General features: G+C 41.6%; 2 protein-coding genes across 3 annotated transcripts in view; both read right to left on the bottom strand.

Moving 5' to 3' along the window:
* tbc1d16 (TBC1 domain family, member 16) overlaps positions 1 to 11,159 on the bottom strand; it is a 43,498-nt gene extending 32,339 nt beyond the window's left edge. For both annotated transcript variants that reach the window (XM_074697119.1, XM_074697118.1), the window contains exon 1: positions 10,968 to 11,159. The gene's annotated coding sequence lies outside the window, so the exon portion shown is untranslated. The remainder of the gene's footprint in view (positions 1 to 10,967) is intronic.
* A 741-nt stretch (positions 11,160 to 11,900) lies between these two features.
* On the bottom strand, positions 11,901 to 25,573 carry gaa (alpha glucosidase). Its single transcript, XM_074697488.1, has 19 exons — positions 24,753 to 25,573; positions 24,107 to 24,258; positions 23,856 to 24,021; positions 23,435 to 23,531; positions 23,189 to 23,308; positions 22,927 to 23,045; positions 21,845 to 21,976; positions 21,511 to 21,621; positions 21,309 to 21,422; positions 21,050 to 21,134; positions 18,225 to 18,342; positions 17,938 to 18,071; positions 17,559 to 17,710; positions 17,254 to 17,402; positions 16,995 to 17,136; positions 16,747 to 16,845; positions 13,275 to 13,439; positions 12,980 to 13,132; positions 11,901 to 12,699 (listed from the first exon to the last, which is right to left on the bottom strand). The coding sequence occupies exons 1-19, from the start codon at positions 25,281 to 25,283 to the stop codon at positions 12,634 to 12,636; spliced, it is 2,805 nt and encodes a 934-aa protein (XP_074553589.1). The 5' UTR covers positions 25,284 to 25,573; the 3' UTR covers positions 11,901 to 12,633.
* Positions 25,574 to 26,062: the final 489 nt, after the last annotated feature.

Below are 26,062 nucleotides of genomic sequence, written 5' to 3' on the forward strand. Positions count from 1 at the left end.
CGGTGCATTTCATATTTTGCAGCACTTTACTTTGCTGCTAGAAAACCATGTTAGCATCATTCTATTCCAGGACGGAAACAACTGGAAATGTCTTCAAAAAAAATGGCTTGTATTTTATTGTTTGTTTGTTTGTTTATCATTTTTTGCCTACTGACACAACCCATGGTGTGTGCAGTATCAAAATACACTGAGGAGGAAGACTAAGCTGAAATAACAAAATCCACCGTGTACGTCGGATAAAATTCAGCATGTGATGCTTAAAATTATGCCAAACTAACATCATTTCAATCTTAACAAAAACCATCACTGCTGCCATTCTGTCCACCAACACAAACTGCCTCCTTGATGTAAAGACCTGGATGAACAGAGACTTCCTTAAACTGTCCAAAACCTTAGCATCACCTGGATCCCACTCTCTTCTTCAAACTTTACACCAGGAACACGACCAAAACGTCTTTCTTCCACCTCCACAGCATCACACGTCTTCGCCCTACCCTCCCCTTCTCCACCCCTGAAACACTCGTCCATGCTTTCATAAAGTCTGGTCTATTGTGTTAGTAGTCTTTATGGCCTCCTCTCCACTGAGCATCATAAACTACAGTATGTCCAAAACTCTGCTGCTGCGCGATTACTTATCCACTTCCACTCCTGTGAACACATCACACCTCCTTCAAGTTCCTGCTCATCATCTACAAATCTCTCAATAACCTCGCTCCCCTAGGAATGGGTACTGAATTAGGTACTTTTATAGGTATTGACCAAATCCCACTGGTAGTACCGGGTACCCATTCAAGTAAAATCAAATGGTACCATGTTTAGATACCTCAATGAATCCTTGTGACAGTGAGAGAGTGGAAGAGTAGGTGATTTTCCATACTGGACATGAACACAGCATTGCAAGGTCATGTTGAAGAATAAATATGTAAAATTGAAAAACTTTAAGATTTTATTATGAAAAAAAAAATCATAACCACATAAAAAAAACACACACACAAAAAAAGAAATTAGGTACAGTTGAGTATAGATTGCCAGGTACCAGGCATCGGTATTGATAATCATCGTAACATACCTGTAAAACAATAAAATCTTAATGTTTTAACTTTAAAGGGGACATATCATGCTTGTTTCTCCTTTTCACTATGCCAGACCAGGATGCCTGTAAAGCATTTCTGCCCTCAGTACAAGTCATTTAGTTCCTTCATTGCCCCACAATAGCGTCCTCAATATCCTCCGTTAAGGCCATTCTGAAGATCTCGTTGAAACGCTCCATTTCCAGAATGACCTCCAGTAACCTTGCAACGGCACAGCCCTTTGTGCTCTGATTGGTCAGTTCTATCAGAGGGGCGGAGGGGGTAGAGCCAGGGGGCGGTTTTTGCAGCATGGCAGTATTTACAAAATCGCCATATTGGATGAGGCAGACCGAGTGAGTTTGCTGTTTGCCAAAACTTCACTGTAAGGGATTGATAGCACTAATAAAATGGCAGAGTGTAGGATACGTCCTTTTGTATTGGACCCTGAGTCAGACCCGGACGGTTCTGCAGCTCAGGAGGAAGAAAATCCACCTGGACACAGATCATCTCAGGACGGTGGTGAGTCAAACCGGTACTGTAACATGTATAGTTTATACGTTTATACTCGGCTCTTGGTGGGTGTATCCCTTGGTGGCGGTTGTGTGACTAACTGACATCACAGAGGAGGAGCTGCTTCATCAGATTACTCCAATAAAAAGAAAGGATCCTCGTGTCGTCACGACGTTCGAAATCTCGCGGCCATCTGGTAATGACCTATTTTCAGAGGCATCAAATCTCGTTCTAGGATATCAGAAAAAATACAAAATCTTATTTTTTGAAAATTCAGGGGGTGTAAGGTCTTGCTTCCAAATTTATCATTATTATATGTAAGTATCAAATCAGGGATCAGCATGATATGTCCCCTTTAACAACCAATGAAGTGTCCTGAGTTTTAGGTTTTAGAGCAAAAAGCAACAAAGACTGGCTGTCAGACCTTCCTGGAGGTATATTAGATCAGTTTCATATGTAAGGATGGGCCGATCACCAATCAAACATCACTGATCACCAATTGGTGCATGTCTTGTACCCATCCTTATGCTCTCTGGAACTCCCATCCTCCAAACATCTGAAATTCAGACCCAGTCCTCTCTGTCAAAGATCAACTCAAAACCACCTTTTCAAGACCACTTTAAAGATATGACTTGCATCATCACAATCTCTTTTTACTGTTTTTCTAATCTGTCTTATGTACTTTGGGAGAATCTGTAAGAACCTCAAAAACAGTACACATCACAATACTTGGGTCAGGATACGATGATATCACAGTATCACGATAGTGTGATAAATTGCGTTATTCTACACAGTTAACAATTTGGTTGAAAACTACTTTTTTATTTTATTGTGTTTTGAATAATGTAAATCATATGGAGTGTTTTGTATATACAGTTAAACTACTGTGACATTAAACTAATGTTGCAAACAATATTATTGGCTGAAAGACGTGGTCAGTTGTTGAAACTGATAAATGTCACTTGGTGTAACGAATGTTACTCATAAAAAATCTAATATTGTGCAAAACGTGAATATGATTTTTTTTTTTTATCAGTCTACTACACTGTAAAAAATAAACTTCAAGAACAGAGAGAAAAGATTGATGTTTATGACATCAAAACCCACATCATCAAGTTTAGGAGTAAATTATTTCTAATATACTTTGAGATTACATTTATTATACAGTTTATGGGCAACATACAGCAGAGTAGCTCTTTGGCGCCATCTACTGCAGTGAAGGTGTGGAAGACGTATTTTACCTCCAACTTGGCTAAAAATACTAATTTTTATTTTACCAAAAATACTGATATTAAGCTTTGAGATATTAATCTTTTATCACAGGTTAAAGTACTGTGATGTATTGCCGTATCAATATTTTTTCATACCTCTAATGTACTTATCTTTGTTTTCTTGGAAAGCGTCATTGATTTTCTTTAAAAGAGCTGATCTGATTTATCTTTATTATCATTATATGCTGTGTAACTTGTGGTGGAACATGCATGTGTTGCATTCAAAGTCATGCTGGAACAAAGTAGCTTTCTGACAGCATCTTTAGTTCACAGAAAGATATTTTAACAAAGTTTAAACTTCTACGAAAGTTAATGTTTGCAGCAGATTTTCTTGAAATTTAAAGATTTATTTATTAAAATTGACCCATTGTAGTCAATAGCCTAGCCTCCATACTGGTTCTTTAGCCTGTTTCTTCATGTAAAGGCTGAGCCGACAGCTGTACCCTCTGGGTAATACAGTTACTATTGACAAGTACCTCGTACCAGCCCACTTAAGAAAATTCAAACTATCCTTGAAAGCAGAGAGAAGGACAGTTCATGTCAGAAAAAGCATGAGAGCAACAAAGAGAAGGAAAACACGAGAGGCTGGACAGTGAAGGGAAAAGGGAACAAGACAAGTGACAGTTTAAGGACACTCGGACACATCCTGGAACTACAGTAGTGCACACATCCTCACCTACACCTCACCTCCTCCGTCACACGTGTGCCTGAATTTACTGCAGTGTCCTTACTGCAGAATCTCCTCTCCTCCCTCCACTTATTCAGCATTTCTCTTCACACCTGCACTCACACGCAAGAACTCAGTGGATACTGTACTTCTGTGCACCTAAACCTGTCCCACCTTCTGTAAACAACAGCATATCAAACAAAGACATGAGCAAACACACTTCACTCCATCCACGTGAAATTCCAGGCTCTTATCAGCAGCCAACAGATGTCATCAACATGTGAAGAGCAGCGTGTCACACCACCCATGTTTGACTTGTGGGTCTAATAATGTCTCATCAGAAAAACAAGAGGTGTGTGATGAAACTAACTTTGAGGAGTTAAAAGTAGAGCAGCTCTTTGGATGTTTCTGAGGGATCCCTCTTTTTTGAATAGAGACGCCAAAAGCAATGAAAGTTTCTTGACTCCTCTTTAATCCTTTACACAGATCTCATTCATTTATTTCCTATTGTAACACTTTCACTTGTTTTCTGTATCTGTGAACCCACCTCACAGATGTAGCCTTGTTCTCTTGTTAGCTGTACACCAACACGTACTCCCCTCTCCTTCTGAGGAATGTTCCCTCCTTTTTCCTCTGAGGATGTGTTTACCTCTCTCTCTGATTAAGCAGGCACCCCGTTTCCTGATGCCAGGCCCCCAACAGGAAGTCAGCTGGCATGAGATCCAGGCAAGACCTCAGTGGAGAGACTTTTACTGCAGGCCATCATTTGGTCTGCATTTACTGTCTTAGACGTAGGGTGTGGGTGTTTGCTGGGTTTTACCTCTCATACTAGACACACAGTAGAAAAAAAACACATGTTGGGGACAAAATGTAATTAAACCTGGATAAAGATCTGCTTCAACCAGTGACACGTCTGTTTTTTATTTTCATTTTACCTGATAAAATAATATTAGAATAAGAAGACATTTTGAGGTGTGAAGTGAGATTTGGAACCATCAAAAACAACCAGCCAGCAACTTCAGGATTAACAATGGAACCAGTGCAGTTCCCTGAGTCTCCACTTGAGGCTGGTCCCAAAAGTCAATGATCTACCATTAACAAACATGATACAATGTTTTTTTTTCACTGTTGAGACACTGGGCTCTAATTTCGTAGACCAGGCGCAAGCGCAGGCGCACCTGCCCTGCGCCGGCCTTCGCCGCGCGGATAGGACGTGACCGGCTCACTTCGCAAGTTTCCTGCAGCGCCAAGAGAGGGGCAGTCAAGGCGCAGGGGTGCGCTTCCACGCCTCCCTCCACGCAAATGGGAGAGAGGGAGGAGAAAAGCCGTGAGTGGGTTTAACACAGCCGAGCGCTGTTTTCACCAATCCAAATGAGCGCCTCTCCTTGCCTTTAAATGCCTTGCGGCCGAGGCGCAGGGTCTGATTGGTCTGAGTGATCCTCAGCACCGCGAAGAGTGTGCTGGAAAGACCCGGTAGCGGAGACGGTCAGAGCCGCTGTCCCTGCAGTAGGAGAATGGACAGCGGGGCGCATCGGAGGACACGAAACAGGTCACCTTGTGGGCCAGCTCCCGGGACAGATGTAATCTGTTCCTTTGTCATTAATAGGAGTACAAAATGAAGAGACAGTTACACAGCTGGCTTATCCATTCAGAATACTTTTGATCCACCTGCACTCCTGGTTTGTCATCACCAAATAGCAGAACCTTTCAGCGCACTTTCTGCACTAATTTTGGCACGAAATTGTCACTGCGCCAACATGAATCTGCTGACACCTCCCCCTGGTGCGCAGTCACACCCATCTCTGCGCAGACGGTCTACCAAATTGTCAAATTGGCAGCGCACGGCGGTGCACCGCACAAGATTTAACACTGCACAGGGTGCGCCAGGCTTGCGCCCCCTGCACTGTGCCACAAAATTAGAGCCCAATCTTTACAGCCTGTGTTGAAAAATGTTTTGGTGTGTTTAGCTATCTGCCTCATACTGTACTGGTTGCAAAGCATAGACTGTAATAACACACAGACGTAAGGTCTACAACTTGACACATTTGTTTCTGGGGAGGTAACGACGTGATTTATTACGGTTTCAGATACTGGGTTAACGATGCAGTTTTCTCACAATTATGTTTTAAAAGAGTGAGCTTTCAGACAAAATACGATTAAAAAGGAGCCTTTGAATTATTTTTTGCAATAGCAAGACACAAAATATGCCATGAATGCAAAATTTAAAACACACACTCACACATATATGTTTAAATTTATATGAACTACAAAAAATATTTTGTCTTATTTTTTTAAAAATCAAGACAATTCCTTTTTAATCCTCTGAGGTAAGGCAAGCTGCAAAAAAAGTATGCTCTTTTCTTAAAAGTGCAAGTGAAATTATATTTTATCTTGAATAAAAAAAGACTTTTTAAACAAATCTCACATCAAAATAACTAAATGTATAAAACAAATTTAAAAATTCTCTTCAAATAAACAATCTAAGGTTTGCACGTGTTCCTAGTTTAGGATTAATATGTTTCATTTAGGGCAAAATGTCCCTCTGCTGTTTAAACAGGGCATCACAATTTTTTTTTTTTATCTCAGCTGATGTGAATCGTCACACATTTGTATCGATTTTTAACTGTCTCGCAATGCATCATTACATCCCTTTTTGCTCCTGATACAGAGTTTTGTAACTGATTGATGACAGAGGCATTATTAGTAATGCTGAACGCAGCCTAGCTTTGTTTGAGTTTCAGTGAGGTTAAGAGGTGGGCCTTCAGCCTCTTTACAGACAGCCATGGGGTGCCAACCTATCGGTCAAATCAGCCATGTCCTTATTTGGGAAAAAAACATAGAGTGTATAAAACATTGGACGTAGTCTCCCTGAAGCCACCGTCTGTTTCTGAAACCGATTTTTGAAGCAAATCGGCTGGCGTGGCCATACTGGAAGTCGGGCAGGCTTTGAGCCTCCAAAATAACAGCTTGACAGAGTGGGCCAGAAAGATTTACCCATCTTATGTCTCTTTTTTTTTTGCTTACCTTTTGTCCTAGAAACTTAAAATGTTGAATAGTTTCTCTTAAAAAGCATAGCTTTTGATGTACCTGAGTTCATTTGTTTATTCCTAATGATTGTCGAGTATGGCATTGAAGGGTAAGCGCGACCAGATTGTGGCCTTGAAGGAGGCTGGACTGACAACAATGCAAATCATGAAAAAAGTGAATGTTTGTCATAAGACTGTCTATAACGTCATGAAAGGAAACAAGGAGACCGGCAACACCACCAGCAAGCCAATCCCTGGAAGAAAACGTTCAGTCTGGACCAAAAGGGTTGTTGAGATGGTGAGGAAGAGAATCCAAAGGAATCCTCGCAGGAGCATGAGGACAACAGCAAAGGAAGTGAACATCTCAAGAACTTCACTGAGAAGAATCGTCAAACAGGATCTCAGACTGAAAACACTAAAAATGCAACACAGACAACTGATTTTAGCCGCTTCTAAGAAAAAACGGCTTGACAGGGGGAAAATGATGCTGCAGGAGATCCAGAGTGCCGCAGACAAAGTCCTGGTTTGGTCTGATGAGAAGATCTTCACGGTTCAGGCAGTGGTCAATTCCCAGAATGACGGGGTTTATGCACACAGTGCACAGCACCTACCCAAATGCTGCAGAACTCTTTTTCGTCGTCAGAAGCTAGCTGGAGTCATGGTGTGGGCTGCTGTTGCATCTGATGGCTCAAAGTTTCCTTCGGTCTTGGTCCTGGTGCAAGCAGCACTTTCCTGGCTTCTGGGACAAGAACATGTGGCCTCCGTCAAGTCCGGACATCAATCCAATGGACTTTGTGATCTGGTCTATCCTGGAGAGGGAGGTCTCAAGAGTATCTCACAGCAGTGTCACCACTTTGAAGACAGCTCTGATGAAGTCATGGTCAAAACTTGATGCAGAGACAGTGCCAGGCAGTGACCGGTCGTCTCCAGGCTATGATAAAGGCAAAGGGTGGCAATGTTGAGATGTAAATCCTTTGGTGACAAAGAATAAAGTATAGAAACTGCGTTCAATGTTTGTTATATTTGTCTGCAAGCATTTTTGGATAGTGCAGAAAAAACAAAGGGTAAATCTTTCTGGCCAACTCTATAGGACGCCCCTCAGTCACAGGAGCTGAGCTGTGCCTCTGATTGGGAAAACTTGGGATTTAAATATCCTCTTAACAGCTGATTGTAAATGTTGATTTCTACTGTAAAAATGTTTTTTTTTTATTATTGTTATTTTTGGCCTGTGTGTATGTGACTTCCAGTACTTCAGGAGCAAGCCTCAGGTTGACGCTTGAGAAACAGCAAGTTCAAGCACTTCTGCATTGTCTTATAGTTGTAGACCGGAGGTTGCCACTTTGGCAAAGCAGGTAAATATAATAAAAATTAAGATTCATCCTGTGTATGTGCTGATAAGGAAATTGGCTTTTTACTTTAAAAAATAAAATAAAATAAAGGCTTGGAATCAGGCTATGAACAGAGTTTCTCATGTTTTTATGAAGCCTCATCACCTCACGTCACTGGGACTTTTCCTGACCTTCTTGTCCATCTCTCTTCTAAACACTAGTTTCAAATAGTTCCAGTTTAGCCATAGGGTTAAATGCACCACATTCTCAGTTCTTGGCTGATCCATTTGAAACCAGTCAAAAGTGCACTGGCAGCATGCAGCTCTACATTCCTGCACACTTTGACTACACAGTATTTAGAACATATTACTTCAACATGTTGTGCGTAACAACAAGCTGAGGTCTTCAACATGACACACAGCTGTTTTCAACAACCTCATAACAGCAATAGCTCTCCGTCTGACTACCCGTGGTTATTTTGGTCTGTATGTGATTACAGTGTGAGGCTGATAGGAGTCGCTCAGTCTGGCTGTCCTCTAACTCCTCGCTTTATTTCATGCTGTCAACACCAGAGTGTTGCCTCTGCTCTCTGACCTTTCACTGATTTATCAAATGACTCAAATCTTTAGCTCATGCTTAACCCAGTCTTGTCTCACTGTGACCTGCAGGTCTCCTGACAAACTTTTCACAGATTGAATAAGAAACAGATTTATTACAATTATAACTTGAGACAAGATCTTGAGAATGTGGCCTCTGGGATGAAAAAAGCTGCAAAATTCAGGCTATCAGCTTATCCCCTATGGGCAATATTAATTAAACTGTCACGCTGACATTTAACCGGAGACTCCACCTCAAAACACCTCTTTATACTGGGATGACCTGGAGCAGGGGAAGGGGGACAAGGTACAAAGAAGCCTGAAAAACAAGGTGCATGTGGACTCTGCTAAAACTGGTGACATTAGGCTTTGTGCAGATATTTAATACACATGGAGATATAAGTTTATGGATTTAAAAAAATATATTTTTAGGTGAAAAATCTGAAGCTGCATGATTAAATATGCCAAATAAAAGCAGTCTCAGAAAGTTTCATTAATTTCTCATGGAACTGACACACACATTGTGCAACAAGTATCTGTTTTTGATTCTTCTAACTTTCAAGCATACTTGTGTCTCCTCGTCCTGGCAGACTACCTGCGTTTGTTTATATCTGGCACGCCACGCGCGGACTGATACACTAAGCGGCGAGCGTCTCGTAGCCAGCTGTGGCTCTGCAAGCGGAGGTAGCGCCGTTTTACGACACGATGAGAACTAGAGTCTTATTTAGCGGTGTTTTTGTGTGAAAGTAACGCGCTGAAAATTCTCTAAATAAAGCATGAATGCAGACTGATATCAGATTTTTCGGTGGGAGTCCTTTTATTTGTGTTTTTGGTCAAGTAAAATATGGCCCCGTCTGAGTGCAGAGGAAACCAGCAGAGGAGCAGGGAGGGGGTCTTTGGTGGGAGCGCCCTGGGCTTCTGCTGCACAAAAACACTGCTGTAGGGGTCATTTCTGCCCTAAACCTTGTGATAGGACCTAACTTGTTCCATCCCGGAGTATCACTTTAAACAAGAAAAATAAAGGGTGTTTCTTTTATTTTGTTCATAGTAAAAAAATTTAACTAGTGGTGCACCAATCGCACTTTCTGGCAATCATCGATCACGGATCTTTAGGAAAGCCTGACCTGCCGATACCAATTTGGGCCGATACTGATTTTTATTTATTTATTTTTTTTTCATAACGGACAGCATAGACCTTCAATGTTCCAATCTTATTCTATTGAAAATCATTGAACAATACCTGTGTAACAATAAAATCTTTATGTTTCAACTTCACCAATCCCCCAAATTAAGGAAATCGGCACGGTGCATATCTATTTTTAACTGTTCCAATATTTGGTGCTTTAAATTCCTCTTTCCTCAAAAAGCAAACACTGCGTGTCGGGATCATTTTTTGTCGCCTGACGCTGGCTTATCTTAGATACCTTGCTTTCAGAATATGTCAACAGCAACTAACCAATAAGTTTTATACAATGGTAGATGACCTTCATGTTATTTAATCTGCAATTTCACACAAACACAGCATTTCAACCATGGCTGTAAATGTTTAAAGTTATGTAAGACAAACACCAAAATACAAATTGTGCATGAAAAGTAACACTAAATTTAATTCTTCAAGTGTTAAACATTTTGCTAGGTTAGAATCTTGCAAAACTTCTTTAAAAATTTGAGATATCTTTCTTATATCACTAAATTTTATGACTATGTTTGTAGTATATACTTTAAAATTCCACTTTTCCAATGCAATTAGACTCTTGGTTTCTTAATCCTTGACTTTTCGATTCATGATGGAGCATTATCTTATAACTAGATGCTCAAACACTGACATTAAACAGATTATGGAATCACTGTACAGTAACTCTGGTGATGTGTGACATCTGAAACATACATAAACTCTGCGGCTCAGTCAGAGTGGACTGTGAATGTGGGCTGTTGGGTTTGTATGAGCTCTGAACTCCCTTTAATTAAAATAAAAGAGCTGTTTTATTCCAGGTGGTCTCTTGGTGTCCTGGAAATGCCTCCGTGTAGTAACAGTGCAGCAGAGGCGTGCCATAATGTCGGGGGCTCCATCAGCTATCATTACACTAAAGTCTGGCAGACAGCATCCGCCTGTCAGGAGGGGAGAAGAAGGGAGGATGGGACAGGCTTTTGCCACCACAGCATAATTTACACTCTCACACACACAGCCAGGCCCTGTGCTAATATTCTGTGTGACTGTGAGCCTGAGCGGGGATTCTGTTTGTTCCACCTTGAACATTAATATTTTAGTTTGGCTGACAAGAACATGGGCGAAATCATTTGCTGGTTCGCGGCGTCCACGTTTGCGATTAACTTTAAAGTTTGTTCGACAACAGCTAAAGCTACAATTAACACAGCTGTAAATGCAAATAGGCTTTAAATGCGCCCTTCTTCTCGGGTTTTGGCATACACCTGTTCCAGCGTGAGAAAATGAATGAATAGCAAGCAGCATGAAGAGGAAAAGGGGGCCAGGCGGCTCACCTTCAGTCCCGCAGCAGAAGTCTACAGCAGCCCATGTCCGACATCCATGTCACCGGCGGGCGGGGACCGTGCGGCGGGCACCGGTGTTGTTTCACCTCCTCACTCCCGGATTAAGCCCAGCTATCAGGAGCTGAAGTGTTGTTTGTATTCCTGTTATTCTTCGACAGTGACACTACACATTTGACTGCTGCTTTCAACGGTACAGAAGTAGACGTCCGGTCGGGACTTTCAAAGTAAAGCTGTAGTTTTAAAGCGTTTTGTGCCAGGGCTTTTAATTTGTAAGAGTACTTCCTTTGACTTCTTTGTCGTGTGTGTCTAGCTTTACGTCCTACCAATCCCTTAAAATTTCACCGCTTCCGGGATGTAACGGGCTTTTTAGTCATAAAAACACATAATTTTATTTTCTAAGGGACACAGGGGCTTTATCTTACTATGCAGTATAATAAACTGAAGTCATTTTCCAATCGAGGCTTCCATAAATGTCATCCGACTCCTTTTCATCACCAGTGACGTTTTTAAGGTCACAAGCAAAAGCTTGAATCCAGTTGGTTCTCCGTCATCAGGACCAGAGCTGGAGTCAGAGCATCTCGTCACGACGACGAGAGGATTCACCCTCCTCCCTCATTAAAGCCTGGTGTTTTTATTTAGGCCAATGATGTGGTCTCTTTTTCATACCTGGCCAGTAATTGAGGATATTTTTTATCAGCCATCATTTAAATTCGTTATATTTACAGTTTTTTAGAGTTTCACTCACGAGTATAATTTTAATTTGAGGACAGCATGTCCAAATAGAAATAAAATAAAATGTAAATATAAAAACCACAACAGTGGTAGCATCCTTGTTTACAAACTAGGTAAACATTCAAAGTGTTAACTTTTCTCACTGTCAGAAAATTGCTGTAAATATAGATACAAATATTTAGGCGACAACAATGATCTTAAATCTGAGGAAAAAATGAATATGTGAGATTTATTGCAGGTATTCAGGACTTTTAACCTTCCAGTCACAGCCCTGCTGTTGCAATAGTTTCATTTTTTCCATTTTATGTACTAATATTGATGACAATTCCCATAACTAGTAAATTTTAAAAAAATCTAAAATACATAAACTTACTATTAACAGTGCACACAAAAACAGAAAAAAATGAATTCATAAAAAAACAACCCACAATATTAAACAATGTATACAAAAAACATGAACACATGTTAAATTAGTCATTGTTTAAGAGTGAGTGAAAACTAGAAATGATCAAACAGAATTATTCACAAACATCAAGCCAAGAAAACAAAAGCTGCTGTACCTTAGTTTGATATTTTTGAAAAGCAGACTTAGGGGACCAGGTGTGGTAAAAGAAAAGCTTGGTAGCAGACAATTTCTTTTGATAAAAAAAAATAATTTAATACAAAAAGCTAGAAAAGGTTTAAAAGTTGTGCATATTGACAAAGAATAACTTTGCTTTGATTCAGTAGCAGTTACAGCAGCAAAAAAACAAGACAGAACACGATGATTGCTCCGTCTGTTTGGCATCATACAATATCTTAACAAGCCACTCCTTCCACAGAGTGACCTGCCAAAAGGCACAGCAAGTACAGATGGCTGCTGCCAGTGCAGGAAATTGCAGGTGTCTTCTTCAGCAGTTGCTTCTGGGTAATGAAGTTTAGTGTGTTACAGCGCCCACTGGATTGTGAACCCTTTTGTCATGGGCAAGGCCAGGCGGCTCACTGTAAGAGCCTGGATGAGGGATGAGAAAGACAGTAACAGAGTGGATTACTCAGTATTTTATAAGTGAGACAAAGATAGTTAACATTTATGATGTGGAACAGAGAGAATAAATACATAGGCTCCATCTCAAAAACAAATGTTTTCTTGTCTCAAAAAGCAAAACGAAGTATGAAAAATCTAATATCAAAGAGACTTGAAACTGTAAATAGAGCTTCCTTTGCGCTCCTTGTGGTTCATTGTTAGTAAAAATTGACATAAAATTTTGAGTCTTAAGTCAAGCCAAACTCACCTTGGTGTCAGGGCGGTAGGTGAAATCACTGACTTTGTCCCCATTGGCTAACACATACAGAGGTGGTGAGGGTACCCCAAACACCCTCAGCCCTCCAAGTATCAGACTGTCCAGGGCCCCAGTCAGCCTGATAGGATCACTCACCACCTGAGACTGAACAAGACAGTGACGTTTGAGGAGCGCGTATACATTTTTTTGCAGTTTTACATAAAGAGTATGAAAAACAGATTGCAGGGGAATGTAAAGCATTGCATAATCAGGTTTTTTAATCAAGTGTCACTGGACTCTTCTCTACCTGTCCAGCAATGAAGATAATGTAACAGTAATGTCCCGTTTCGAAGGTGTCAAGGCTTTCTCCATCATCCCAGAACAAGTCGCCCCGGGCCCAGCCGCCTGCTGACAGAGCCACAGTCAGGAAGAAGGGGTTCGTGCGTGAGGCTGTAGTTGTCAAAGCAGGCTCCTTCAAGGAAAAAGGAAGATTAAAAGAAACACAATGATACAATCTAAAACATTCTCTTCCAAGTGTTTCAGCTTATTTAAACTTTAAAGTGTCATTAAAGGTAGAGTCTGCAGGATTCTCCTAAAATACAGAATGTCAACTGTTACAGGAATAATCCTGCTGATCATCACTTTTGGGCCAATATACATGTGTGTCAGTGTCTATGTCTGCCTCAACCCCCTCCTGTACATTGATGTTTTGATTGTTTCGGGATATTTCTGGATGGAGAGTAGACGCAGCTACCTCAGCCAATCACAAAGAGAGTAAGTGACTTTGTGTGTTGATGATAGGGAGTGAAAGAGGCTATCAGAGCAGCTACGATAGCGGATGTAGCACAGAGGAAGAAAAACAAGCAAAGTGAAACAGTGAGGGTGAACATTGGCTCGACTTTCACTTGTTTTCAGGCACTCTTCAAGGACTAAGAGTGACACGAGTTGGCTTTCTGCTAACAAGGGGGGTATTCCACTAAGCTGGCTAACAAAGGCCGGGCTATCGCTGGTAAGCGTGGCTTGATTAGCAGCCACTTAAGTCTTAGCTGCAACTCATTTCACTAACGAGGCTCAGCTGATTTCCAGAGACGCTTATTCAAGCCAGGCTGATCCAAGCTGCGGCAAACCACGCGTCCGGGGTAGAATGCAAGATCTATCTCCAATAAGATGGATGAGCTAGCCAAGCTAACCCAGCAACAGAGGGAATACCAGAGGGCGGAGTAGCATCATGCTATTCACAGACATGTGACATCATCTATTTTCTTATGGACCTTTTTGCATTTTCTTACTTTTGTTTTCTTTATTGCTGCTGTGCCTTCAATTTTGTTGTACTTTTTAAAATGACAATAAAGTTCTATTCTATTCTATTCTATTCTATTCTATTCTATTTAAATAAGGGGGAAGACACAAAGTTATGTCACCATGTGGAATCACCTTTACATTATCATCATGATCAGATGGTAGAAGGAAGGTATTTATATTGAAAATTGTGGCTGTTGTCACCCTTTATATCAGTGGTCCCCAAACTGTGGCCCGTGGGCCGGATACGGCCCGCCTCCACATTTTGCCTGGCCCCCTGAACAATACCAGAGGCGCTTTATGATTATTTTTTTCAGTCTGGCCACGTGATCGAGACTTATACATGCAAAGAACGTAACTTTCTATTCCACCCTTCTGCAGTTTGTGCCCTATCTGAAACCCCCCTTTAAAAAAACAAATCCTGTTTTACTACCATACTGTTAGTGAAATGTTTTGTGCTGGTAGGTGTTGTATCACATAGTCTGGTTTCTTAGCCTGCTTACTTTCTGGTTTTCACGGTGAAGTTAATGAGAGCTGCAAACAGTAGTGTCTACAAGAAAGTTAATATTTCATGGTCTTTTTCTGTGAAAAACCTGAAAAGGGTTATTTAGTTATTATTTATTTCACAAATAGAGTTGTATATTTCATTAATAGTGTTATTTTTTATTTTATTTTATTTTCCTGTCAAGATCACAGAAAGGGTTATTAATACTTGGTTATGTGTGGCTTTCTGGGAAACAATAAATATTGACGTTTGGACACCTCTGCGGTCGTCACACCTTTTTTTACAAACTGACCCTGGCCCGTCATCAGAGAAGGGAAAAGTTGTTTGGCCCTGACGGGAAAAAGTTTGGGGACCCCTGCTTTATATCATAAGACAATTTGTGCCTTTATTCTGTTATATGTTGACTGTACTTTGAGGGTGACAGAAGACAGAAAATCAGATACTTTCAAATAGTTACCACTGGTGGGATCCAACCCACGCCGAAAGTAAAACACAGATTACTGCAAGCCTGCAACCTGCACTGTAACCACTCACCTACAGACTCTCCTGCATTTAGAACAGACAGTCTAGTATCTGACATGTTTTGATTCAGTTATTCCAGTCTAGTATGACTGGGGAGGTACACTTGTCAAAGGATAATGCAGGTGTCCTAAGGCGAGCTCAAGGAGGACAGAAACCTCCTGTGGAGCTGAAGGACAAAAGCTCACTTGATCTTGATTTTCAGTTTGGATACAGACCGTGAAAGCAGGGCCTCACAATCCTTCTGACTTTTTGGGTTTGAAGCAGGAGGTGCCAGAAAAGTTACCAAAAAGTCTCAATTTATGTTTCCGAACAAGACAGTTCTAGATTAATTTAATGTGACACATGCAGTTCACAATGCGTTTTTCAGAAGCCACTCAGACCTTCTCTGAGACACAGCTCAGGTAAGCCTGACCGTAAGCCTGGCTGGGACCAGGCTTGTCGCGCCGGCTAATTTACCATGGTTACCAAGCCACGCTGGCCCTAAGCCTCGTTTGTGGAACCCAACTCTCACTTAAAGGGCAACTCCGGTTTTTTGACACCTGGACCTTATTTATAGGTGTGTGCATGCTCATACACTCACTCAGACAAACATCGTGCAGCTCAGAGTCCTTCAGAAGTTATTTAGATCCAACCGATTTTAGCCGCACTTAGCGGGGGCCACAGCAAGGGAGCTTCAGCGCGGGACATGACTCTGCAAAATCGCTCATTTCGGCTCTATTTTTTCATCCATCGCTATCCATTGTTATCACAAACACGCTCCACAAGCGCACCACCAGTTCGCATTGAGTCGTGGACGTGCTCCTGTTTGTTGTTCTCGAGCCAGCTCTTCGTCTCTCTCCCTCTGCATCCTTCTTTCATGGAGCTCCTCGTCCGTGTACTCAGGCTCAAACCGGTAAGGACAACCGTCAAAATCGAAGTCATAGTCTGAAGAGGGTAGACGAGCTGACCTTATGATAACACTGGCGATGGATGAAAAAATATAGCCGAAATGAGCGATTTTGCAGAGATTATGTTCCGCGCTGAAGCTCCCTTGCCGTGGCCCCCGCTAAGTGTGGCAAAAATTGGTTGGATCTAAATAACTTCTGAAGGACTCAGAGCTGCACGATGTTTGTCTGAGTGAGTATATGAGCATGCAAACACCTATAAATAAGGTCCAGGTGTCAAAAAAACGGAGTTGCCCTTTAAGTTAGCGAGGCTTACCAAAATAAGCCAGGCTTTGAGCTAAGCCTAGCTGTTTATTCTATTGCACCTCCAAGAACGATTCATCAACTAAGAGAATGACATTGTTAGTAGGAGACACTAAGCTCTTTTTTCATCTGCTACAATATGTACTGTCTGTTTTTCAATCCTCAGACTCTCTATCAAAAATGTCTCCAGAAGATGTAGTCTCATCTCTGAACCAAACACGACACAGAAAATGATGGTATCAAGTTTCGTGAGAGGAGACACAGACCTGCTGAGGGATAATGTGTCCCTCCCTCACATGGACGTTGATAGTGTCCAGAGGGGCCTGTAGAAGCAGGTACTGACCCTTACTGTAGAAAGGCTGACCCTAGAGAGGAAGAAACAGATCAAACACTACAGTCATATACTATTGCTCAAAGCTACAAACATGCTGGATTTTAGTAGCAAGGAAACAAAAACTGAGAGCATAAGGTTACCTGTGGGGAACAGAAAACTGAATAGGGTAGGGTGACTCACATCGTGTAGGCTGTACCAAGTGCCAGGGGGCAAGTAAGCAGCGAGCTCTACTGCCCCTTGTTCTAAAACTGGGCTAACAAGAAGTGAACTCCCCCACAGGAATTGCCGGTCTATAGTCTGGCTGTTTGGATCAGTTGGAAACCTGTGATGGGTGGATAAACAAAGAGCAGAAAAAACACTATTGATAGTGGAGTACATGGTTGTAAACATTTCTCTTTGGAAGGGCAAAAAAGGGGCAGAGATTAAAGAAGACACATACTCCATGAAGAGAGGCCTGGCCACAGTGTCAGCAGAGGAGTGCGCATGATGGAAGAGTGTGTAGAGGAATGGCAGGAGGGAGTAACGGAGGTTCAATACACTCCGCATAGCCGCCTGGGCCTTCTGCCTAAACACATACGGCTCCTGAGGCTGAGGGATAGAGAAGCATAGAAACAAACACACAAAGAGGAGATATAGAGTTACCCCTCTTCATAATGCATGAAACAGATGGGCCGCCTCAGAAACTGCTGAAATACCATCCAAGGCAGACCCCTGCAAAACAAATAAACAGTGTCTCTGTCTCACAGCGTTAGGTCTGTCGTTGTGGTTCCTCATAAATGGGTAGAAGGCCCCGAGCTGCATCCATCGTACACACAGCTCCTCAGTGGTGTTGCCTTCAAAGCCACAGATGTCCGCCCCCACAAGAGGCACCCCGAACAGGCCGAACTGCAGCACAGCTGGAGGGAAACGTGTGCAAAAGGTCAGCAAACAACTGTCAGATGAGTTGGTAAGAGTTAAGAAAGATTTGACCTTTTTATTCAACACATACAGATCAGTCAGAAACAAATTAGACCAATGCACAGGCCACATATTTGTACGTGAATAATCACGTTAAACTATCTGCTGTCAATTTGGAGGAAACAGAAACAAGGTGTATTATGATTGAGAAAGCACATCTGCTCACCAGGGATGGAGTATCGAAGCTGCTCCCAGTCACTGCTCACATCTCCTGTCCAAACACCGGAGAAGCGCCCGATGCCAGGGAAGGAGGAGCGGGACAGGACAAAGGGTCTTTTCCCTCGTACCTTTACAAGAGCACTGAAAACACCAGAATCCAGCAGATGAAAGTTGTTTACACAGAAAGTAATAACAAGAGAAAAACTTAATCTTAAGCCGCTCTAAGCACCATTAATCCTAATGCAAACAAAAAATGATTAGAAGGTCGCTGTGGAAAAGTCAAACGAATCTTACTTGTGTGTTGCATAAGCTTCTGTGAGTCCGTACATGTTGTGCAGGTTGTAATGTGTGGACACCTTCTGCTGAGCCGTCATGCAAAGAGTTTTTGAGTTCAACTGGCCTCCTACCACCCCTGGGAGCACAACAACCAGAGACACACAGGCTACAACTTAATGCAACATGAGATGTCTCATACATCAACAAATTTAAATTGTATCTTATACATAAGCTACTAGTAAAGCATTAATAACTGTAAATTCAAATATGGAAAGCAGTGTTGGGAATAAGAGGGTTAAAAACAATGGCCTTACCTTTTTTTCAGTAAAGGGTAATTTAATTAACTACTATTTCAAACATTATAACAGGGGTGGCCAACCAGTCAGAGATCAAGAGCCACAAAAATGGCCGCGGTACTACAGAGAGCCACGTCACATGTGGGCTTACAAACACACTTCCACTCACACATAAATGAAATGATATAAAAAGAAAATCAATACATTTCCAATTATCAAAGTGAGATTTACTGTGTTTGTGTGTTTAAATTCGTACTAGAGAAGAGAAACTGAAACTTAAGTATCAATCCCAACTGATCCCAACGTTGGCATCTCTATATATATATATATATATATATATATATATATATATATATATATATATATATAAATATATAGATCTGCACACCACTACTCATAACTATATCTATATTTTTATGAATGGATCGAAGAGCCACACACCAAAAGGCAAAGAGCCACATGCGGCTCACGAGCCACAGGTTGGCCACCCTTGGGTTATAACGCTGTTACCAACAGTGAAATGTGGCACATTACTATGTATCCGACCTGGCTAGCTCAGCAAGTCACAGGAGAGGAGCTGCAAATAAAATGCAGGAAAAGTGTGCAGACTCATAAGTAATGATGAGAACAATCATGTTGGCTTGTAACAAAGAGCTGATGCTAAAGTCAACTTTTCAGCAACAAATATCACAGCTACCTGTGTGCGTCTGTGTAACCTGCAGTCAGAAAAGAGGGGTGGATGCTTTTTGAGGTCTGAATGTAAGGCACAAGTAGCCCACTTGTTTTGACTTGGGAAAAAAAAATAGCGATGACAGAACCAGACTTTAAAATCAGGGGTTAATCGGGAGAAAATACAAGTTGGGAGTAGAGTGGGCGACAGGGTCAAAAAGTGGTAGAATCCTTCCTAAATCAGGAGAGTTGGCAGGTCTATCTGACCAGGAGCTGCAAAATTAATATGCATGAGTCTGGAGCGGTCTGCAGGGTTAAAACTGGTGTTTTCAGGATGGAGGTTCAGACACTACTTCAACGTCATAGATGTAAAAGCCAAGAACACACATGTGAGCATTGTGTCCCAGAGCAAAACCTGCTCAAAACTGACTTCTTTTGCAAAACTGAAGGTTTTTCAAAAAAAGTAACAAAGAATTACTTCCCCTTCTAACTAATTCTATTTATGAAGGAGTAATTCAGTAACTAATTCAATTACTTTTTGGAGAAAGTAACGAGTAACTATAACTAATTGCTTTTTTTACGTAGTTTGCACAACACTGGTGGTAAACACTGAGTTTGTTACAATACTTGATGAAGCTTTTGATCCTCAGGATGTTACTTGACTTCACATTTCTTGAAACCATAGATTTTACTTTAGCTTTAAAACATAAAAAACTGTAGATTAATTTGATTTGCGAGAAAAAAATAACATACAAATAAGAATAAGAAAACACAAGAGGAAGGAATTTTCTGTTTGGTTTGGTTTGGTTTGACCAAGTAGACGTTGCAGTGACGGAGATGAAGAAAAGTGATTGTTTTTATATTCAGTGTACTCTTCTCAGAGTTGGAATCAGTGTCTGATTTCTGAGATCATGTTCAGTTAGTTTTGAAAAGAAACTACAGGTACAAATGTCCTCCAGCAGGGCATTTTTTACTTTTACTTCTAACAGAACCTCTATTTTTTATCCGTGGCGGCTGCTGGTCAGTCAAGGAGGGGAAGCTAATTTTTTTCCGGCCTACATCATAAATTTGTTAATTTATTTAAACATAATTTCTACCCTCCGTGCCAGCTTGCTAGCAGCTGGAGCTGCTACATGAGACTACGACAGGCTGTAAGTGTGTGTGACAGGGGGATAAGCTCCACAGCTGTAGCCGTAGCTGCTTATTGGCGAAAAGAGTGAGAATCTTTAAACACAGCCCTCGACGTTTTTAAGAAAGGTAAACTCGCTGGGGATCGATAAATCATCCAGATCAGTCCAAAACAACTGACTGTAAAACTCAGAAGATGCTCCAGTGGAGGGTTTTACATCAAGATCGCTGACTGGCTCATTTCACTGTCAATCAAAAAGGGATTCGGCCTCAGACAGATCATCCAATCATCATGCAGAAGCCCAGCTTCCAGGCCAGTCCACTGCTTCATAGACCCCCAGAGACGCTGAGCATCCAATGGGCGGGACAAAGCCCAGCGTTTATCCAATGACCATCCAGTTTCCACAGTGGAACAACCCACTCTACGCTTCCCCGCTGAAGTCAGAAGACGCTCAGTGCGCAGGGATGAATGAAAAGAAGGTGGAGCCAGTTACCTGTGATAGGTAGCTGATTCTGAACAAAAGATGAAGGAATTCTAGCGCATATTTTGTCAATGAAATGTACACACAGCAGAACATATCACCACTTTTTTGGGGACATTTTAGGGGAAGCTGAGCTTCTCTTGCAGTTTTAGAGCAATCGCCACTGGTTTTATATAGGTAAATGTTGAGTGTGCACTTTGACAGCTTATGTGTAAAAAAATTATGACTGTTTGCCTTTGACTGATAGTAAAGTGCAGTGATGACTTACTGGGTGTGTAGGGCGGGTTCTCAAGCTCACTGTCAGGACAGCCTTCCTCTGAGCCCTGCACAAAACTGGAGGGTTCGTTCATATCCTGGATGGAGCGTTGCAGAAGGAAAACAAAGGATTTGTCATTTCATAATTGATACTGAGTCAAGAACAAACTAAGCACACAACTACAAGTCATGTGCATGTTTCAGTCTTTAAAACCAGCCACACCAGATCTCTTACTGGTCCTATCTAAATAACCACTCATCTGTGTGCTTACAATCCACAGACCATCCACAGGGACTTTAGAGTGAAAATCCCTGATGCAGTCCTCCCACCACAGTCTGCTCTCAGGGTTGGTGAAGTCAGGGAAGGCTGTTGGGCCTGGCCAAACCTACACATCAGTAAGAAGATGCACGTTCAGCACACTCGCAGTACAAAAGGGACAGAAAAGCATGAACCCATACACAGAAGAGGCTGACCTGCCCTATCAGGATGTGTCCTGTAGCGTTTTTAATGAAGACGTCTCGTTTCAGCCCATCATCAAAGGGGGGGTAAGTACCTGGACGGCTTGTGCTGCTGATACCTGGGTCCTTTAGCAGGGACCAGAGGAACAAGTAACAGAAACAAGATTAAACAGTTTTACTGCCATCTACTGGAGAAACACTGGAAATGATTAATTATTTAAAGAGCTTCATGCTGCGTCTCTCAACAGCTCATTTCATGTGATAAATATTCAGTTTTGATCTAAAAGTTCAAATACTCTCTCATTAATGATTGGAATAATCAGGCTGTGGGGTCTTTTAGATGTCGCACCAGGATGAGGATGTACTTCAGGCCTTTCTTGTGGAACTCCTGCACCATCTCAGGGAGGTCTGCAAATCTCCAGGGGTCAAAGGTGAATACCCTGCGCTTTGCTGCATAGTCCAGATCATTCCACTGCACATCCTGGAAGTAGAAGTGAAGAAAAATAATCCCAGGGAAATTCAATTAACGTGGAGTAAATTTCAGAGAGAAACAAATGATAAGCCTGCCTCTTACTCTCCCTGACAACTGGTGACCATGGGGACAATTTTCACCCATTCATAAGTGACACAAATATGAATGGGTATCCTTCACATTTCAAACAAACCGGTACCGATGCCCAGTACCTGGCAATCTGCATCCATACTCAACTGTACCAATTTTTGGTACTTTTTTTGTGTTAATGTGGTAATAAATATTAATTTGTTTGATAATAAAATGTCAAGCTTTTTGAATTTGACAATTGTATTCTACATATATAACCTTGCAATTAGGGATGGGAACCTTTCACATTTGAAACGATATGGTACCGATGCCCAGAACCTGGCAATCGGTACCGGTACTTAACGGTACCAAGTTTCGGTACTTTTATGTGGTAAAAATTATCGATTTGTTTAATAATGAAATATAAAAGAATTTCAATTTAACAAATTTATTCTTCAATATATAACCTTGCAATGCTGTGTTCATGTCCAGCATGGAATATCACCTACTCTTCCACTCCCTCACAGTCACAAGGATGCATTTAGGTACCTAAACATGGTACCTTTTGGTTTTACGTGAATTGATACCCGGTACTTTTGACAGAATTCGGTCGGTACCTATAAAAGTACCTAATTCGGTACCCATCCCTACTTGCAATGCTGTGTTCATGTAGAGCATGGAAAAACACCAACTCTTCCACTCCCCCACAGTCACAAGGATGGGTTTAGGTACCTAAACGTGGTACCTTTTGATTTTACGTGGATCAGTGCTACAGATGGAATTCGGTCGGTACCTATAAAAGTATCTAATTCGGTACCCATCCTTCGACACATACATGCAAATTTACAGAGGGAAACTCTTCTTAAGATCTTTCTAAGTACTTTATGTACCATGGGGAATTTTGCATCATGCATTCTCTGCGCCACATGCCGCGTTGTGTTTGACGTCGTGTAGCCCCAGCGACACAAATGAAAGCCCAGTGACCAGTACGGAGGCATCATGGGATAGCCTTAGGTCAGAAAACAAAGAAAAACATTAAACACAACCACACACAGGTTTAAACTGGAAAAATACACATTTCTCTTTCTGTTATTTGACTGTTGTTCTGAGCACCTGCTGATGTGTAGGGATGGTAACTCTTGAAACACATACCAATGACCTGAAGGTACTGTCGTACCACACTCTGAGAGTCAGGACCCAAGAAAACATACAGGTCCAGGATGCCACCCGTTGCTATCCAGGTGAGAGCAGGGGTCGGCTGCAACAACACCTCTCCAAAGACACAACAAAAACATAGCCAGGTATTCTTTTACACATGAGAAACTCATCATGTTAGGGAATGAAGATGAAATAAACAGCAGTGGGATTTAGTTTAGTGTTTCTTTGAAAGCTCTGTACCCATTGCGTTGCTGTTTAGAAGAAAAACTCCATGTGCCAAGCCGTCCTCTTCCTGTACAATGTAGAATGGGTGGGAGCCATAGAGGTTAGCATCAGCCTGTGGACAGACGTGTGAAAAGACAACACTTTGACAACACAACAGGAACGTACCTGTGAACAAAAAATGCTTGATCCTTCTTCCCTTCAGGCACAGCCTGATTCCAAATCCATCCTTTTGGCTTGTGGCTCTTCAATCCACTACAATGATTACTTAAAACCCCCAACTCAAGCTCGTATGTCTTTGCATTGTCTGCAGTCCAGCAAAAGAAAGGAGGTTCTTCTCAAATTAAATTTATTATTGTGTATTTTATTATCTTTTGGCTGAAAAAAATGAAAGGATTAAAACCATAAGATTTGGGGCAACTACTGCACATGAACTCACATGAGGTGCAATGTCCCTGTTCCAAAAGGTCAGAGAAGTCCAGTTCAGGTCCAAGAGGAGGTTGGTGTAATGCTCCCCGAGGCCCGACACAAGGGAGGAGGCCAGCGTGGTAGACAGCTGCAGGTACTGGTCAGCAAACAGCAGAGGAGCAACTGTGGTGTTCATACTGGATCAAAAGGACACAGAGCTCAGATAAACATAGTGATTATAACGGATGACAAGATGAAACATCAGCTAACGCAAATACTTACATCACTCTCCCGTTGGATTTTCTTCGCACTATGAAGCCAAAAGGGTCAGACTGAAACTCTGTGATATAGAGGACATCCTGGGTGGTGGTGTTATTTTGAGGAACATCCCCCGGGAGCTTTACCTCATATCGCTGAGACGATGGATCCTTGAGCTTAGAAGAAGAAGAGAAAATAACCAGTTTTTGAACCAGTAAAACTTCATAACTTGTGCACAAAGAAAAAAAATCAACAGAAATATATTTATAAAACTGATTGAGAGAAATTCAAATGCTAAATGTTTTGGTTGTTACTGGGTAAATCTGGTGAGTTTTAGGAACAGTGTGCTGAATTAAAGGTCATTGATTGAAGACACTAATCATTCATCTCACAAACATTTAGGATATATAATGCATACACTTTAACATTTGGTAACTTAACATCTACCCACAAACAATTTTAAAACTTAGATTATCAAAAAACACAGAAAGGCTGCTTAATCTCCTTCATGATACAGGAGAAAAAGTTAAGCCAAACATTTTGAGACACCATAAGGAAACTTAAACAGTCTTATTCACAAAGCATGAAAAAGTAAGTTGATCTATACTCAGCATTTGATACATTTTGTTTTGATGGTTTATGAGATAAAGTCAGAGCATTAGTTACTCACAGTGAGGTGTAAGCAGCCTGCAGTCTCTTGTGTGACTTCAAGCCGCAGAGTGGAGATGTCTTTGGGTAGATATGATGGGACAGGACGAGTCAGGAAGGCGGTCTGCCCCCGTGCAGTAGGAGTGAGAGGACCCATTTCATAACCAGGGTAGATACTGGGGTAGAAACACCAAGGTGGTCCAGCAGAGTTGGGCAGAGGGGCATAGCAGCATCCCCTTTCTTCACACTCAGCCTGGCTGAGGAGCTTGTCTCTGGCACAGTCAAAGCGACTTTCTGGGGCGATGGCGCATCGATCATCACTGGGAACATCAGTTTCTTTGATATTAACCCCCTTCTTCTCCTCTAAACTGTTTTGTACCTTTGTTAGACCAGCACTACCAAGCTTGGCATGTTCTGTTGACCTACTTTGGGTGACATGTTCTGATCTAACCAGTCTAGTGTCATGTTTTGAGATAAGGCTGGTGTAAACACATGTTGTCCAAACAAAGGCGATGAGCAGAGCAGTTGCAGTAATGTCAGACAGTAGACCCATGTTTTTTAGTGAAGCAAGTTGAGCCTTTTGAGAAAGTCACAGTGGATATAACGACTTACAGTGCTGTTCATTTTGAGGATGCGTTCACTGACTCGACCTGAGCTGGAAGTTAGCCTTTGGCTAGCAGGTGCCGACAACATAGTTTGAAGACAGGGTGATTCATTTACTAATAAACAGAGTAATTCGTGCGAGCTTCGCTGGAGACACTGTTCAGCGAAGCGGCATGTTCGCCAAGCTGAGATGCGTCTAGAGAGTCAAAACTAAATACATACACGAAGTTAAGGCTTACCTCCTACTACGGCAAGCGAACTAGGACAAAAGTGGTCTCGCGCGACTGTCCTCGAATGAGCCAAACATACCACCAAGTGCACTATCGCTCATAAAACGGTACAGTTTCAACCATGGAGGAGGAAAATAAAAACTATATTTGTCCGTAGGCTATAGACTATATTTCTTTATTCTGTTGCTTGTTTGTTGTAAATAAAGAACTTCTAAGGTGGCTTTTGGCTGCAATAAGAAGCACATCTCTGTAACTTGATTACGTTTCTATTACTTTGAACTGTTCAAAGCAATTTTCTCTCAAATGTTATGTCCAACTGAGTCAAATATCAGATACATTTTTATATATTATGGGTTAACAAAAAATAAAGGTCAGACATTTAATGTTGAGAAATCTGAAAGCCTGAAAAGCTTTCTAATTTTGCCTTTGCAGAGCCCAACTGTTCAGTCTAATCAAGTCTGTTTCTGCAAATATGATCAGCTTCCCTAGAAGACTAATG

Source organism: Halichoeres trimaculatus, unplaced genomic scaffold (genome assembly GCF_033239565.1).
Source record: "Halichoeres trimaculatus isolate MK-OKI-2021-1 unplaced genomic scaffold, fHalTri1.1 fHalTri1_scaffold_20, whole genome shotgun sequence".
Classification (NCBI taxonomy): Eukaryota; Metazoa; Chordata; class Actinopteri; order Labriformes; family Labridae; genus Halichoeres; species Halichoeres trimaculatus.